General features: G+C 36.8%; 1 protein-coding gene across 1 annotated transcript in view; it reads left to right on the forward strand.

Annotated features, from left to right (window-relative positions):
• Window positions 1-18,570, forward strand: part of LOC138072310 (ubiquitin-conjugating enzyme E2 D1) — a 37,510-nt gene that overhangs the window by 13,278 nt on the left and 5,662 nt on the right. The window contains exons 2-5 of the mRNA XM_068963427.1: window positions 14,243-14,306; window positions 14,401-14,432; window positions 16,507-16,584; window positions 18,003-18,108. Of these exons, the coding sequence (XP_068819528.1) occupies window positions 14,243-14,306; window positions 14,401-14,432; window positions 16,507-16,584; window positions 18,003-18,108 (280 nt within the window). The remainder of the gene's footprint in view (window positions 1-14,242; window positions 14,307-14,400; window positions 14,433-16,506; window positions 16,585-18,002; window positions 18,109-18,570) is intronic.

Here is an 18,570-nt window from a genome sequence, read left to right on the forward strand (position 1 = left end):
AGTCTGGTCAGCACAATTTGTTGGAGAATATTTACTGCATCCTGTCATATTAAGGATGATGGTAAATAAGGAAACTCTGACTCGTCAGCTTTCCTTCTCCACTGTTCAGATTGGGCTCTTAGCCTCCTGGGAGCTGAGAGATTAATGAGGCTTCTCTTCTCTTACATTCCCTTCTTTGTTTCCTTTTATTTGTTTACTCTCTTTGAATTAGGCTGCCTCATCTACTTTTAGATTTTAAGTCCCCTCGAGGCAGGGACTGTGTCTAGGTTGGTTTTATGGAGAACACTCAGCATATTGTAGGGATGTTATAAACATGCCATCTGTGCCAATTTAAAATTCAGTTTCAGGCCTCTCAGTACTTTTCTTTGTGTCTGGTTGGATGTACAAATCTGAAATAAAGTAGAGGTGCTTAGCCATGTAAAGCTATATAAATTGATTAAGTACATGTTTTTGTGGATTCATAGTGCTTTTATAGTGCTAGTCATAGTACAGGAACAGTATCTTGTAATCTGCTCTTCATTACTGTATCTTGTATTTTTTTGTGAAATTTAAATACCCTAATTATTATTATTATTATTTTTTTAATTTGAGTGTCAGATTGGAATAGAAAACTGCTTCATTGACATGGACTATTTTGGGGGTATGCATTCACCCCTTTGATATTTATTGCATAGTCTCTGTTTAAATATAACATTAGTTTGTTTTAAGCTTACTTTGTCTCAAAGAAGACAAAAGTTGAAACTATGTATCAGTTTTCAATTTGAAAAGCCACCAGAAATGAAATTGAAAGATACACACACAAAATATATGTATACACAATGTGTTAACTATAACAAGTTCTTTTCATATATAGACTTACAGCTGTATATATAGTCTCATTATTTGATCTTTTATACCATCTTTTACATTATATGATTTCTCTCTGTGTAACTAGCAGTAGAATTCTGGATCATTGGTGTATTCCTGTGTTCACCTTTAATGGTCACTGTCAGACATTTTTACTAGTGGCGTGTGAGAGTTCCAGTTGCTTCACATCTTTACTATCACTTGTACTTTTCTTATAGTTTCACCATCCTTTGAGGGTTATAGTGACATAGAATTTTGGCTTTAATTTGCATTTCCTCGATGACAAATGAAGCTGGTGCATGTCGGCCAGTTGGTACTCTCTTTTGTAACGTGCTTATTTGTCTGACTTTGAAAAATTGATCTGTAGGAATATATATATTTTTTAACATGTTCTAGATTCAAGCCTTTTTTCAGATATATGTATTACAAATATCTTTTATTGCATGGTTTACCTTTTCACACTTTTAATGTGTCTTTTCTCTGAACAGATAGATGTTCTTTATTTTAATCAAGTTCACGTTTTTCTCTTTTTCTCTTATAGTTAATGCTCTATGTGTCTTATTTAAGAAATCTCTGTCTCCCCCAAGGTCATGAATACATTTTATGTTTTCTTTTTAAAGCACTACTACTTTACCTTCCATATTTAAATCTATGATCTATGTAGAATTGGTTGACTTTTTTTGATAAGTTTAAAGTGGAGGAGATCAAGTTTTGTTTTGTTTTGTTTTGTTTTGTTTTTCTCCTGCATTTTTTTCCCCCAGTTGACCTGGCAGCACTTATCAAAAAAAAAACTTTTCCCTCCACTAGAATGTGACTGTCTTCACTTTAACTTTTTGAATTCCAAGCTTGCTATTTTCTTTCCATTTTCAGTACATTGTTGAAGTTAAAGTAAGTGCTAGTAGTACCACTCAGATGTCAAACACCATCCCTTTTTCTTCTACATCAAAAGTGTTATTTGTTTATTCAAAATAGATCATATCCTAAGTTGGGTTTAAAAGATATGCTTTCCATTTTTTAAACATGCAGCTTTCTGTAGTGAAGTTTTGTAGAGCCCTGGGGAACATCATTCACACTGAAATCTATGTGAATGGTGCCACTTAGAGTTGGTGCACATGACCTATGGGACAAAATGCAGCAACCCTGAGTGCTGTGTTTAGTAACTGGCAAATTAAAAAAGAAAAACCATTACCTTTTTCTGTGTGCCAGCAATCCACATTTTTAACAAATGAGCATTATTTGTGTTCAAATATTGTGATGTGCCACAATTTTAAGGAAGTGGAATGAGAAAAGAAAACAAAACTCTGAGGTGATTCGTGTGGCTGTTCAGAATTTCCTAGCTCTTATAACTTTTTTAATGTTTCACATTTGCGTTTATTTTTTATCTAGAAAGAAGTTTGTGTCAGCCAAGATATTTTATACCAGTTCCTTTCTAGATCACACTTTCTGTCCTAGAAGAAACTTTCCAGGACTCCCTTGAGTGATCTAAACTTTAATTCACACATTGAGGAGGTGACCCTTGAGGCCTGTAGCTAGTCTTATATGTATTTTCCTGGAGACATGTAAGGTTCCAAAGGACCTCTTTCATATATCTTTTAAGCTATATCTAATGAAGTTACTTTCCTCCACAAATAAGTTCTCCTCAGATTTCATGCCCTGGTTTTAATCATCAACAAATGTGCCTGACCAGTGACTTGGGAGGATTTTTTTTAATTAACATCATAATCTTATACCATTAAAAGAAATCTTGAAAACATTGGGAGTGGAGTTGGGACAAGAATGTAAAATCAGAATCATGACCCCTATTAGGAAGGATATGGAAGTGCTTCATTCCTGCTAGGCTTAGTTCAGCTGGTTAAATTGAACTTGGTACAAGTAAGAAAAAAAAAAAAAAAAACCTCTGTCAGTGCCACAGACTGCAGCTCTGTCTGTGGGTATCTCCACCACCAAGGATCGCTGGTGACTGGTAGACAGCTTAATTTTGAGATTAGCTCAGCTCAGCACAAAACCCTAACTCATCTTGGAAAGGCAGCCCAAAGCTATGTTCGGAAAGTAGGTCAGCAGCATCTTAAATAAATAATAAGGATGGAATTTTTAAACTTTTGAGGTCTTCCAAATGAGAAGAACCACAACAAACAATGTCTAACAAAAATTTTGTGTGCCTTTAGACACTTTGCTAGAATCTTATACATTCTATAAATTGAAAATAGTTGTCATGGCAGCATATGTTTTTGATACCTTAATGATGAATATTGTTTAGAGATGCACTTCTAGATGTTGTTACATATTATTTAAAAGGCTGCCCCTGCCTTTTTAAGTGACCTGCACTGTTCTCTAACACCTGTTTTTAAGTTTTTTTTTTTTTTTATTATTATTATATGCAATCTACATAAGGGAGTATTGATTCTGGTTCTGTTGTCAAATCTAATTATTTGCATTTTGAAAAAAAATAGAAATTTGAGAGATCTATGCTCTGCCGATCACACTGTTTCTTCAACTGTATTAACTCAAACAATATCAAGCACATTATATGAAAGGCATTGTGCTATGTATAGTGGAGGAGATCATGAATAAATGCAAAAAAATTCCTAGTTTTAAAATAAGATTCTGGTAGAAGAGAAGAGGGAAGGAGAAAATTAGTATTTCTTGAGGTTCTATTGTACATGCTAGGCATTAAGCTACTTCACTTACATGTTTTCATTTAATTCTCAATATGGCAACCCACTCCAGTACTCTTGCCTGGAAAATCCCATGGACGGAGGAGCCTGGGAGGCTGTAGTCCATGGGGTTGCAAAGAGTCGGACACGACTGAGAGACTTTACTTTCACCTTTCACTTTCATGCATTGGAGAAGGAAATGGCAACCCACTCCAGTGTTCTTGCCTGGAGACTCCCAGGGACAGTGGAGCCTGGTGGGCTGCTGTCTGTGGAGTCGCACAGAGTCAGATACAACTGAAGTGACTTAGCAGCAGCAGCAGCGTAGTTCTTCCAGTGATGTCCTCATATGAGGCCTTTGAGCAAGGGATTAAGGGAGTTGCCCAAGGTCACATAGCTAGTAAGGGTCAGTAGTAAGGCCAGATCTGATTCTAAATCTCTTGTTTTTAAAGTGCCCATTGAGAAGACAGGACTGTTACTGTTAAGAAGAAGGGGTCAAATTTGGGCATAGGGAGATAGACGGAAGGTTGTTTTAGGAGAGGGAAAACTTTTGAAGGCCAGAAAACTTCGCCATGTTCAGCAAACATCCAGGTACTCAGGCCAGACGTGACTACATGATTCTCAAATTTTTGGTCTCAGGACCCCCTTATATTAAAAGCATTGAGTGCCTCAATGAGCTTTTGTTTGTATAGGCTGTATCTATTACTATTTACCATGTGAGAAATTAAAACAGAAATATAAAAATATTTAACAATTTTAAAATAACAATAAAGTCATCCAGTTAGAACTGGACATGGAACAATAGACTGGTTCCAAATAGGAAAAGGAGTATGCCAAGGCTGTATATTGTCACCCTGCTTATTTAACTTATATGCAGAGTACATCATGAGAAACACTGGGCTGGAGGAAGCACAAGCTGGAAGCAAGATTGCCGGGAGAAATATCATTAACCTCAGATATGCAGATGACAGCACCCTTATGGCAGAAAGTGAAGAAGAACTAAAGAGCCTCTTGAGGAAAGTGAAACAGGAGAGTGAAAAAGTTGGCTTAAAGCTCAACATTCAGAAAACGAAGATCATGGCATCTGGTCCCATCACTTCATGGCAAATAGATGGGGAAACAGTGTCAGACTTTTTTTTTTTTGGCTCAAAAATCACTGCAGATGGTGATTGCAGCCATGAAATTAAAAGATGCTTACTCCTTGGAAAGGAAAGTTATGACCAACCTAGACAGCATATTAAAAAGCAGAGACATTACTTTGCCAACAAAAGTCTGTCTAGTCAAGGCTATGGTTTTTCCAGTGGTCATGTATGGATGTGAGAATTAGACCATAAAGAAAGCTTAGTGCCGAAGAATTGATGCTTTTGAACTGTGGTGTTGGAGGACTCTTCAGAGTCTCTTGGATGGCAAGGAGATCCAACCAGTCCATCCTAAGGAAATCAGTCCTGAATGTTCACTGGAAAGACTGATGTTGAAGCTGAAACTTCAGTACTTTGGCCACCTGATGCGAAGAGCTGACTCATTTGAAAAGACTCTGATGCTGGGAAAGATTGAGGGCAGGAGGAGAAGGGGACGACAGAAGATGAGATGGTTGGATGGCATCGCCGACTCAGTGGACATGAGTTTGGGTAAACTTTGGGAGTTGGTGATGGACAGGGAGGCCTGGCGTGCTGCGGTTCATGGGGTCATGAAGAGTTGGACATGACTGAGTGACTGAACTGAACTGAGGATTATGTATTAACATAAATAACATTTTTATTAAAACAACTATATATTCCAAAACAGCAACAACAAAAATAAAGTGCCACTGTTTTATACATGTTCAGATCTCATTATAGTCAGGCTTATAAATGATAGTTGAATTCTCACATCTCATGCATTCAGTCTGTCACAGTATTACTTATCTTTAACCTGGAAAATTCTACTGTATACCCATGAGATAATTGAGAGTGAAAAATACAAATATTTTAGTCTTATTATGAAATTACTTTTGACTTCACAGATCTCCTGAACGTGTTTTAGAAAACCCAAGGGCATTCTTTGGAGAATTATTGGACATGTTTGTGAATGGGAGCCCTATTGAAAGAGTAGGGTTAGGACTAGAAAATGAAGACCTTCATTGGTTGAATTTGGTCTTTAATAAGTAATAAGGAGCCACTGACATTTTCTAAACAGAAAAATGAAATAAATCAAACTGCTTTTAGAAGACTGTTACGCAAGTAATTCGTAGAGTATTAGGAAGCGGTTATAGTTGAACTGTAATAGGTTTCTGAGGTAATAGTTACTGGGGGCTTCCTAGGTGACTCAGTGGTAAAGAATCTGTCTGCCAAGCAGGGTTCAATCCTTGGGTCAGAAAGATCCCCTGGAGAAGGAAACGGCCATCTACTTCAGAATTCTTGCCTGGGAAATCCCACAGACAGAGAAGGCTTGCAGGCCATAGTCCATGGAGTCACAAAATAGTCAGCCCCAACTTAGTGACTACACAACAACAACAAATAGGTATTGGGGTAGAATATATTATTTTGTTTGTCTGATGAGGTGAACAAGAAAAAGGGGAGTCAGAATGAGCCTGGTGACTAGGAGACTAATAATTCCATTAATAAATAAAGGGGACACAAAAAGAAGGAAGCTTGGGAAGGAAAATTGTGAATTAAGTTTTAGAATATGTAAAAAATATTTTTCATTATTTTTTAGTCTGAAATAATTTAGTCTTATAGAAAATTTGCCAAATTAGTACAGAAAGTTCTCATAAATCCTTCACTTAATTTCCCCTATTATTTACAATTTACATAACCATAGTTATAGCTCATTTGGTAAAGAATCTGCTTGCAATGCAGGAGGCCCCAGTTTGATCCCTGGGTTGGGAAGATCCCCTGGAGAAGGGAAAGGCTACCCACTCCAGTATTCTGGCCTGGAGAATTCCATGGACTGTATAGTCCATGGGGTCGCAAAGAGTTGGACACGACTAAGCGACTTTCACTTTAATTATAGTACAGTTCAGTTCAGTTCAGTCACTCAGTCGTGTCCGACTCTTTACAGTTATCAAAATAAGGAAAGGAACATTGATACAATATTGTAAACTAAGCTACTGACCTAATTTAGATTTTACCATTCAGTTTTTCACTGTTGTTTTCCTGCCCAAGGGTCCAGTCTGGGATCCTTTCCTGTCCAAGGATCCAATCTGGGATCCCAGATTTAGTTGTTGTACCCCCTTTGTGTGTGTGTGTACTTCAATCTGTGACAGTTCCTCAGCCTTTCCTTGTCTTGTAAAATTTTTTAATTAAAAAAAAAACAAAAACAAAAAACAGAAGAACTTTCCTTGTGGTGCAGTGAATAAGAATCTGCTTGACAATGCAGGGGACACAGGTTTGGTCCCTGATCCAGGAAGAGGACATCTAAACCCATGCACCACAACTACTGAGCCCACATGTTGCAACTACTGAACGCTGTGTGCCTAGAGCCTGTGCTCCATGACAGGAAAAACCAGTGCAATGAGAAGCCCATGCATCTCAACAAAGAGTAGCCCTGCCTCACCGCAATTAGAGAAAGCTGGTGCACAGCACTGAAGACCCAGGGCAACCAAAAATAAATAAGTTAAAATTACCTTTAAAAAAAGAAGATGCTTATATGTAATGGGGGAGAAAAGTGTCGTTTAATCTCTCTTAAAATGCATAAGAAGCTGGGTATAACAGCATTTTTTTCCTCTAAAAAGTTGAAAAATGAGGGAGAGTGGGAGGGGAGGGTCAAGAGGGAGGGGATATATATGTAAATTTATATATATATATATATATATATATATAATTATGACTGATTCATGTTGTATGGCAGAAACCAATACAACATTGTAAAGCAGTTATCTTTAAAATTAAAAAAAAGTTGAAAAATTATTGCAAAAATTTAGAACAATGTAAAAAAAAAAAAAAAAAAAGGTGACAACCTACCCCTAGAGATAACTACTATTAAGAGCTTGGTGTGTATTCTTTTAGTTTATTTTCTATGCATATATAGTATTATGGGATCTCTTGGACATACTTCTGCCACATATATTTTTCACTCAAAAACTGTATTATTTTCACACAACATTGTTTGATGTCAGCATACGTCATACATATGTCATTCTTTTTTTTCTTTTTCTTTTTTTTAGCCTTATAGTATGTGGAATCTTAGCTCCCTGGCCAGGATTTTGAAAGCACAGAGCCTTAACCACTGGACCACCAGGGAAGTCCTCTCATTCTTTTTTTTTTTTTTTTTAACATTTATTTATTTGGGTGCATCAGGTCTTAGTTGTGACACTCAAGTCATTTGAGATCTTTCCTTGAGGCATGTGGGCTTAGTTGCTCCACACATGGGATCTTAGTTCTCCAACCAGGTATTAAACTCATGTTCCCTGCATGGCAAGGCATATTCTTCACCACTGGACCACCAGGGAAATCCCTCTCTCATTCTTTTTAACAGCTATAGTATCTGATAACATGGCTGTATCATTCCAAGGAACCATTCCTTTTGTGATGGGCCTTTAGGTTATCTCTGTTTTTCATAATTATGCAAAATGCCTGACTCAACATCTTTATATGTGTATCTTTGTCTGTTTGGATGATTATTACTATGAGGTGAAGCTCCTGGATCAAACTATGCATTTTGCACTTTGATAATTATTGCTAAATTTCCCTCCAGAAAGTACTATCTCAACTTATACTCCCTCCAACAGCAAGTAACATGCTTTCCTGCCAGAGTCATAATGGAGGTATTCTAATAGGGTGATAGTGGTTTGATTTGGGTAATAACCTTATGGGTATCTTACAGTTTATGCATTGCTTTATCTTATTTTTCCCTACAAAGCACTATTTTGCTTTGTTTTGCTTTTGTATACACACACACAATAATTACAGTGAATGATTCTAGATGCTTTGTCTTTGAGATCTTTTGCTTTTGATCAGGATGGAATACATTGGATCTTATGAGGATCTTATGGACTTGAGCAACTTGTATAATTCACAAGACAGTAGTTCGGCATTAATTCTTAAAGAATGGAGAGAAGAGCAAAGGAAGAGATTACTGACCCTGGCATTTCTTTTTAAAATAAGAATCATTAAATTATTTTTAATACTCCATATGTGGCCGTGATGCTTGAAGTAGATACATAAGAATTCCAGTTATGGTAGAGAAAGCATAAATCAGATAAGAGGGCAGTTTCTGGAAAACTTTGAGTAAATTAAATCAAAAGGGAGAAGTATAAGTAGTCTTTGATTTTTTGTGTTTAAAAGTACACTGGCCTCTGAATAGACTTAGAGCAAAAAGGTACAGTTTTGATATGTCTGGTTATAGTATTTTGTTTTATATTTTCACCTCCTTAGGATATCTCAGAATTTTTCCTTTTTCAAATTTGAGGTCTGTCTTTTTCCAGGCAGGGGAGGGTATATATTGTGTTTTTTGTTGGTCACTCTGTCTGTGCGTATATACCATAGTTTCAGTCACATATTTCCAAACAATGTAATAAGGCATATTTCCAGATACATATTTTTTAAATATAAATTATTTATTTTAATTGGAGGTTAGTTACTTTGCAATATTATATTGGTTTTGCCATACATCAACATGAATCTGCCACAGGTGTACATGTGTTCCCCATCCTGAACCCCACTCCCACCTCCCTCCCAGTACCTTCCCTCTGGGTCATCCCAGTGTACCAGCCCCAAGCATCCTGTAACCTGCATTGAACCTGGACTGGCGATTCATTTCATATATGATATTATACATGTTTAAATACCATTCTCCCAAATTATCCCACCCTCTCCCTCTCCCACAGAGTCCAAAAGACCGTTCGATACATTTGTGTTTCTTTTGCTGTCTCGCATACAGGATTATCGTTACCATCTTTTAAAATTCCATATATATGCGTTAGTATACTGTATTGGTGTTTTTCTTTCTGGCTTACTTCACTCTGTTTAATAGGCTCCAGTTTCACCCACCTCATTAGAACTGATTCAAATGTATTCTTTTTAATGACTGAGTAATACTCCATTGTATATATGTACCACAGCTTTCGTATCCATTCATCTGCTGATGGACATCTAGGGTGGTTCCATGTCCTGGCTATTATAAACAGTGCTACGATGAACACTGGGGTACATGTGTCTCTTTCAATTCTGGTTTCCTCTGTGTGTATGCCCAGTAGTGGGATTGCTGGGTCATAAGGCAGTTCTATTTCCAGTTTTTTAAGGAATCTCCACATTGTTCTCCATAGTGGCTGTACTAGTTTGCATTCCCACCAGCAGTGTAAGAGGGTTCCCTTTTCTCCACATCCTCTCCAGCATTTATTGCTTGTATCTACAGTCAGAATGGCTATAGAGAGCAGCCATTCTGACTGGCATGAAGTGGTACCTCATTGTGGTTTTGATTTGCATTTCTCTGATAATGGGTGATGTTGAGCATCTTTTCATGTGTTTGTTAGCCACCAGATATATATTTTGATAAAGGGATAGAACATTAGAAATTTCAGTTCAGTTCAGTCACTCAGTTGTGTCTGACTCTTTGCAACCCCATGAACTGCAGCACGCCAGACCTCCCTGTCCATCAACAACTCCTGGAGCCTACCCAAACTTATGTCCATTCAGTCAGTGATGCCATCCAACCATCTCATACTCTGTCATCCCCTTCTCTTCCTCCTCCCCTCAATCTTTCCCAGCATCAGGGTCTTTTCATATGAGTTAGCTCTTCACATCAGGTGGCCAAAGTATTGGAGTTTCAGCTTCAATATGAGTTCTTCCAAGGAACACCCAGGACTAATCTCCTTTAGGATGGACTGGTTGGATCTCCTTGCAGTCTAAGGGACTCTCAAGACCCTCCTAAAAATTCTAGGATGTGTAAGTCTTCTCACCAAAGCACTTGTGTCATTTTTAGTAGTAACTAATGATTGATGAGAATGTAGAGAGTGAAAAAGTTGGCTTAAAGTTCAACATTCAGAAAACGAAGATCATGGCATCTGGTCCCATCACTTCATGACAAATAGATGGGGAAACAGTGAAAACAGTGTCAGCCTTTACGTTTTTGGGCTCCAAAATCACTGCAGATGGTGACTGCAGCCATGAAATTAAAAGATGCTTGCTTCTTGGAAGGAAAGTTGTGACCAACCTAGATAGCACGTTGAAAAGCAGAGATAATAGTTTGCCAAAAAAGGTCCGTCTAGTCAAGGCTATGGTTTTTCCTGTGGTCATGTATGGATGTGAGAGTTGGACTGTGAAGAAAGCTGAGTGCCGAAGAATTGATGCTTTTGAACTGTGGTGTTAGAGAAGACTCTTGAGAGTCCCTTGGACTGCAAGGAGATCCAACCAGTCCATTCTGAAAGAGATCAGCCCTGGGATTTCTTTGGAGGGAATGATGCTAAAGCTGAAACTGCAGTACTTTGGCCACCTCATGCGAAGAGTTGACTCATTGGAAAAGACTCTGATGCTGGGAGAGATTGGGGACAGGAGGAGAAGGGGATGACAGAGGATGAGATGGCTGGATGGCATCCCTGACTCGATGGACGTGAGTCTGAGTGAACTCCGGGAAATGGTGATGGACAGGGAGGCCTGGCATGCTGTGATTCATGGGGTTGCAAAGAGTCGGACACGACTGAGCGACTGAATGAACTGAATGATTGATGTGACTATTAAGAATGTTTGATGTACCATCAGCTGCCTCTTTTCTATAATAAGTGAGCTTTCCTAAAATGTCAGCTTTAAATAGACAGCTTAAGAACCTGGCCTTTGCAGGAGTTCTCTTGTTAGAGTTTATCTTTCTCATCCTTAGCTCTAACTTCCAACAGGAGGTAGAATCAGGGCACAACAATTTAAGAACATGATAATGAGTATTTTTCTATACTATTTTGAAGGGATTTGAAAGAACAGTCTGACATTTGAAATTTGAATGCTCTTCAAGGCTATTCCAAGTAAAATATGATTTGGGGTTTTTTGTTAGTAAAATTAATTTTGTATGTATTTATGTATGATTTACTCACATATGCATCACTCTGTAAAATATATACATGCAAATCATTAACAGTTTTTTAAATCTCAGAGACTTTTTTTCTTTTTAAAATTATTTTTAAATTAAAGTATGGTTGATTTACAATGTTGTTAATTACTGCTATATAGCAAAGTGATTCAGTTATACATGTATATATACATATACACTCACACACATTCTTATGTATATTTTCTTTTCCATTATGGTTTATCATAGCAATATTGAATATAGTTCTCTATGGTATACAGTAGGGCCTTGTTGTTTATCCATTCTATATTTAAAAGCTTACATCTGCTAACCCTAACCTCCCATGCCACCCCTCCTCCAGCTATGTGTGTGATTCTGTTTCAGTTTCATCAGACATTGTCATTTTTTAACTAGTTTTCTAGTTAAAATATGGGGCAAGAAGTTTCATTTATTCATTTACACTAATGTTTAGAAAACTTAACGTGATGAATCTTTTTAAAAGCAATTTCCTAAAAGCCCAAATTAGAAAATGGTTAAATAAAACAGTCATTCTAAAATGAGGCTATGGGGAATTCCCTGGCAGTTCAGTGGTAAGGACTCTGTGCTTCTACTTTTGGGGCCCCAAGTTTGATCCCTGGTTGGGGAACTGATTCTTCAAGCCACTTGTAGAGGGAAAAAGATTTTGCCCAAGATCATGTGGCAAATAACTGATGGTACTTGGACTTAAACTTCAAAGCCTTGCTTTTTTAACACTATCAGTGAAATCTTCTACTTTATCGTTGAACTATACTGGGACCAAAGAAGCTGCTAACTCTGTTAGTTAATTCTTGTTAGGAAGAGAAGCACAGCACAAGCTGTGGGGAAGAAACAACAAAAAGGAAAGTACCAAGTTACTCTGGAAGGGACTAGAAAACTTGGAAGGAGACCTCAGTTTGCACTTAGCTTGGTTACTTACCTCATGTATCAGATTCTTAGGAAAGCTTTTCCCTACCACATCCTCTTTCTTGTTTGTCTCTGTTAGAGCACTAAACTCATTGCAATGATGCTAAGATCCCCATCTTTTTCATTTTAACATTTCTAAAATCTGGATGTGCCTTGTAATTGATGGTGTCTTAAAATTAATCAGCAACATTTGTGCTCAATTATTGATACATAAGGATGTGATTTGCCATTGACAGCATCTTAGATTTGATGAATGCAATATTTGTTTACATGCGTTCCCATGAAATTGTTCATATCATCCCCACAATTTTCAAATACAGAGTATATACAATGATTTTCTAATTTATAGTATCATTCTCTTTTAAGGTCTAGCCTTGTATGCTGAATACATTTTTCTTTGATATCACAGGGATCACAGGTTTGGTGTATCTACTTTCCAGGTCAACATCATCTAGTGTATTCCCACTTCTCAGTAAATGGTATCTACACCTGTAGAAGGCCGACTGCCAGGGTCTGAATCCCAGTTCTACACTATACTAGTTCTGTGAGCACATAATGAACCATGCCACTTTTATTCTTTGTTTATAAAATGGGAAGCATAATAACACCTACCTGACAGGATTATTAAGATGATAAAACATTGAGTAAATATTAGCTGCTGCCTGTTTTCATCATGTATATTTGTGACTTTTGTCCTTCCTCTATACGTGTAATTCATCATCAATCCTGTCATAAGCAGTCTTTTCACAATATCCCAAATCCATCCTCTTTTATCTCCCTCTTCTCTAGTCCAAGCCTCTATTATTGCCTGTAGCAATTAATTTTGTAGCTTCCCCTCTTTCCCATCTCTGATCCATTCAGTACATAGTCAGAGCCATCTTTTAAATCAGATTATGCTACTTCTTAAAACCCCTCCCAATGTACTTGGTATAAAGCCCCAAATCCTGAATATGGTGTATATTGTTATCAGTTTTCTGCCTGGCCTCTGCCTGTTCTTTCAACCTCATCTTATGCTGCCATACCTGACAGTATCAGTTCTTCCAAAACTAACTTCTACTCATCCTTTTAGATTTAAGCTGAAATGTCACTTCCTCAAAGACATTCCCTAACTGATTGCCTAAGTAAATTAGGTTCTTCAGTCCTAATTTACAGTCTTTTATATTGAAATTACGCCTTTCATAGTTGGTGGTGGTCATTTCCTTCCCAACTGAAGGTAAATTACTTCCCCGCAGTCATAGCGTTAGTTATGGTAGGACTGGAATGCCAACCTAGGACTGACCAACTACAACTGTGCCTTTTCCATGATCTTTTGCTTCCTTGAAAGTAGAAAAGAGCATATGAATCAGTGTGCTAGGCTTTAAGATATGGCCCAGCTACTCTCCTTTCTTTCCATTTAACCTTCATGTTGTTCCTTAAATATCCATCTGTCCGTGAGCCTTCACTCTCCCAAATTAGATTATAAACTGGTTGAAGTAGGATCTGTGTGTTTTGTTTTTTTTTTTTTAATCTATAAGGGATCTATGAGGGGAAAAAAAAATCCTCAGTTACCCTGCATACAAAAGATACTCAAAAATATTTTGTGTTAGGGATCCTAAAGAAAAACAATATTTTAATTCATTTAATTTTTTAAAATTTGGAGCTGTCTCATGAAGGGATTTAATCTTATTCCATATTCTTCTGTCCATCAATGACATAGTACATTTTATGTGTTCATATTTTGAGTAGAACTGCCTAAAATGATATTTAAATGAATTGTTTGTGTCTTCATGGATTATTGCACTTGTTTCACTGGAAAAGAATTAATCTGAAGTATTTTTGCTTTGCTTCAGGAGTTAAGTGATCTACAGCGTGACCCACCTGCCCACTGTTCGGCTGGACCTGTGGGAGATGACTGTAAGCTTTACTCTCTTGCTAGGATTTTGCTACCATTAATAGTACAGGTTTGAACTCTTATTAATGACTCCAAAACTCCCTTTGTTTGTTTCAGTGTTCCACTGGCAAGCAACTATTATGGGGCCTGTAAGTATGATTCATATATATGAAATTAATCCCTTCAGCCATCCTTCATTCTTATCATTTCATCTTTGATTAGATGTTTGTGGCTAGGGTTGAATTTTCTTGTACTCTGACTCACTCAGAAAGCAAAATATGAGTAAAGGATTTATGATGATTTTCTAGATCCCTGGTGGCAAATACTTGCTCGGAACGCATTTACAGTGCTTTGCCAAATCCCTGATCATTATGCTTAGTAATGGAACACACACAATTTGCAACCAGGCTTCTTGTTTGCTTTATCTTTCTTTAAATACAGAAAGTTGTTTGGAACTAAGCATAATTACTCTCAACGTTTTAGTAGGTTAGATATAAGTCTAATTAACCCAATAATGGAATTCCTACAAGTAACGAGCAGTAAGTTTCACTGCAGTGTTTCATCACTGTGTGAAAGATCAGATACAATTTCGCAGTGGCTCTGTTGCCATCTCATGAGCTTGCCTCTTTTGTTGCATTGTCCTGAATTCAAAATCACCTGCTGTTCTGTAACTGACTTCTTATTATACTTATTGCCTTTGTTAAGATTATTTCTTTCTACACCTGAGAAGCAATTGTGACTTTTCTTTTTGTGGGCAAAAATCTGATTGCGTGAGAATGGGCACTGACACCTCAGGTCTGCATCTGGATAAGAGTGTGTTAGGAACAGGTCTGGCTTTGAGAATCCCAGGGACGGGGGAGTCTGGTGAGCTGCCGTCCATGGGGTCGCACAGAGTCGGACATGACTGAAGCGACTTAGCAGCAGCAGCAGTAACATGTTTCCATGAACATCATTCTGTCCTCCCTCCTTTGAAAGAGCTTTAGCCAGGAAGCCATAGAGTTTTTAATCATAATTGCCTCATGCTTAACTTTTAAAAGATACACCAGTTACTGACTTTTCAGAGCAGGAGTCCTGGGCAAATGTTTTAAATCACTAAATTGTTACATTAAATTCGTTTTTTAAAGGGTGAAGTACAACATATTTATTTAACTACTTGGATAGGAATCTTTTTTCATTGCTTACCAAGAACTTTCAAAATATCACCTCTCACCTTTATGAATTATAGCCCTCCACAAATATTTCTCAGGTGAATCACATGTAGCAATTTATGTTACTCATACCCTCATTTATTTTAGTAATGTAAATATGCCACTGTATAGTTTAACTGAGTATCTAAGAAGATCATATCTTGATTGTAATTAACTTATATTTTCTACATTCCTTATAATTTTTGCTAAACTAGAATTAAACAATATATAGTAAGAATAATTATTCAATATGGTCCTCTAATATCTATGTAGAAACTTAAGTAGGAAGTATTGATAGCCTTCTGTTCTTACCAACATATTGACAGAGTATAACATTATACATTTAAGTAAAATAAATGAATTAAAATAAAATTTAAAAGTATTTTTGCTACTTTTTTTCCCTTTCCCCCTTTTTAAAATCATCCTTTTTTTTTTTTTTGCTTGTAACAAGTATTTCCTAATTGCTATAAAGGCATATGGCCAAATTTAAATTTCTCTTGTAAAGTTGATTCCTAATTTGATAATTCTATAGAACTGAATTTCTCTGGTTTCATTTGTGGCTTTTTCCCACTTTCCACATTATTTTGTAAACTGTTACTAAGTGAAGATTTGATTCTTGCGCCTTTAAGGAAGGAGCACGGAAACTTAGTTTTTATAATTAAGAAGAAATATACTAGCCTCAGCCCTTTTCTTTTATACTGATTACTGCTGCAAATCATCATTCTTTTCTCACAGAGTCTTGTGTGTATACTTATCTTTAACAACCTATACTCACAAACAGGTTTATTTGGGCAAGTCACACCACTCTACTGTGTGTGTCCTATTTTTGTTTTGTTTTAAACTATGATTTTGGCATGATTGCCGGAAAATCCTCCTTCATGCCTACAAAGAGAAACCTGTTTTCAAGGTAAATGATTTGAACTTAAGACAAAAGGATGGCATTTTCTTTTTCAAACCATTATATTTGGAGGGAATCATCTTGGATTGCTAATGAATACAGCAGTCAGACACTGATGTAATTATTTTGTAATTTCAGCCTGATAGCGCATATCAAGGTGGAGTCTTCTTTCTCACTGTACATTTTCCGACAGACTATCCTTTTAAACCACCAAAGGTATTTTTATTTTTATCATTGATGTCACCCCTATGTCAGGGAATTTACTCTCTATCCAGAGATATTTTCATGATGTCAAAAGACTGTGGGTGGGTTGGTGTGTCCAAACTTTTATATAAAGCCACAGAATCTAAAATATGTTTCCTCATCAAATATTTTACTATGTCTGTAAACAAAAAGCAGTATCCGTTAGGTTAGAAATTAGCTTCCCGAACCTGTCTTACCTTCCTCATTACATATGTGTAGTTTGGAAGTTGTTATGGTCAAGAATTAGACTTTTCCATTCAGGGGATTTTCTTTCCAAGGCTGATCCTTCTTTCTCAATTTTTAAGTATTCAACCAATATTTATTGAGCACCTACCATATTCTGTTGCACTGGGGAATACAAAATATAATAAATAAGATACAGTCCTTTTATTATATTTAGCATAGGAAAGATTAAGGGCTTCCCTGGTAGCTAGCTAAGCTAGTAAAGAATCTGCCTGCAATACAAGAGACCGTGGTTTGATTCCTGGGCTGGGAAGTTCCCCTGGAAAAGGGATAGACTACCCACTCCAGTATTCTTGGGCTTCCCTGGTGGCTCTGTGGTAAAAAATCCACCTGCAATGTTGGAGACCTGGGTTTGATCCGTGGGTTGGGAAAATCCCCTAGAGGAGGGCATGGCAACCCACTCAAGTATTTTTGCCTAGAGAATCCCCAGAGACAGAGGAGCCTGGAGAGCTGCAGTTCATCGGGTCACAAACAGTTGGACACAACTGAGCAACTAAGCACAAAAATAGGAAAGATTAAAACACATTCTTATTAAATTTAGCTTAGCTCTAAAGAGGAAACCAACAAATGATGGGGTGTCAGTTAGGGAGCGAATCATTAACAAATTCTGTCACTCAAGAGATAATTACTTTAGATTTTTAAAAACATCTGATTAACTTTATATATGAAATGATATAACAATTTTTGTGAAAGATTAGAATTCTTGGTAGATTTCTTAGGACAGGCAATAAGCTGGGGCCCCTTAACTTTCCTCCAGAATAGGGTCAGCATTCTATTTCTAGACCCAGGTGTCAATTGATCATTAAATTAAGGGAAGGATCGGTTTGAGGGGTAATGAAAGCCATGGTTAATATCTCAGGTACTACTCAACTAGTCATACCAGCTATTACAGACTTATTTATTACAGTTTCTAAAATACTTCTCAATTGCTTGGCATTAGGAAGAGCAGGAAACTGAATTTACTTGCTTTCACATTATCAGTAGCTAAAGCTACATTCGGATAAAGTAGATGTTCATCCAGTTTGCGTTGAATACATTTCTCCTCTAAGGTCATATGAAATTGAGGACATTTTACCCTAGAGCAAATTGGTTCTGTTTGCTTTCATAGTTCATGGATTATCAACAATTTTGTTTTGTTTTATGTTTAGATTGCTTTCACAACAAAAATTTACCATCCAAACATAAACAGTAATGGAAGTATTTGTCTTGATATCCTGAGGTCACAGTGGTCACCAGCTCTGACTGTGTCAAAAGGTAATTTCATTTATCAGATTTAAAACAATTAATAACAGTGAGACAGAAAAAATACAGTGAAAAGGTCTTAGAGACTAAAGTTTGAAACAAAACACCAATCAATTGTGTTTTCTTCTGCTTTGCTTTTGCTTTCCTTTCATAGCTTTTATATTACTCATGCTTGGGGGGTTGATGGGCTGATCTAAATGATGAAATGAGAGAAATTTAAAATGGTAGAACTAGAAATTTGGGAATAAACCTGTTGACAGTTCATTCCTTTAGTTTAGGCTTTATCTTTAAAAACAGACAGGAATACAGAAAGAGATACACACATAGAAGTGAAAATAAGATTTTAGGACCAGTTGTCCCGTTCATTAAATGGAATTATTTATTGACATAATAAAGCTTTACCTCTCTTTTACTTCATCTAAGAAGTAATGGCAAACTAGGCAGATAAAGTAAATGATTTAAAAAGACAGGAAT

This window comes from Capricornis sumatraensis, unplaced genomic scaffold (genome assembly GCF_032405125.1).
Source record: "Capricornis sumatraensis isolate serow.1 unplaced genomic scaffold, serow.2 scaffold1, whole genome shotgun sequence".
NCBI classification, from domain to species: Eukaryota; Metazoa; Chordata; class Mammalia; order Artiodactyla; family Bovidae; genus Capricornis; species Capricornis sumatraensis.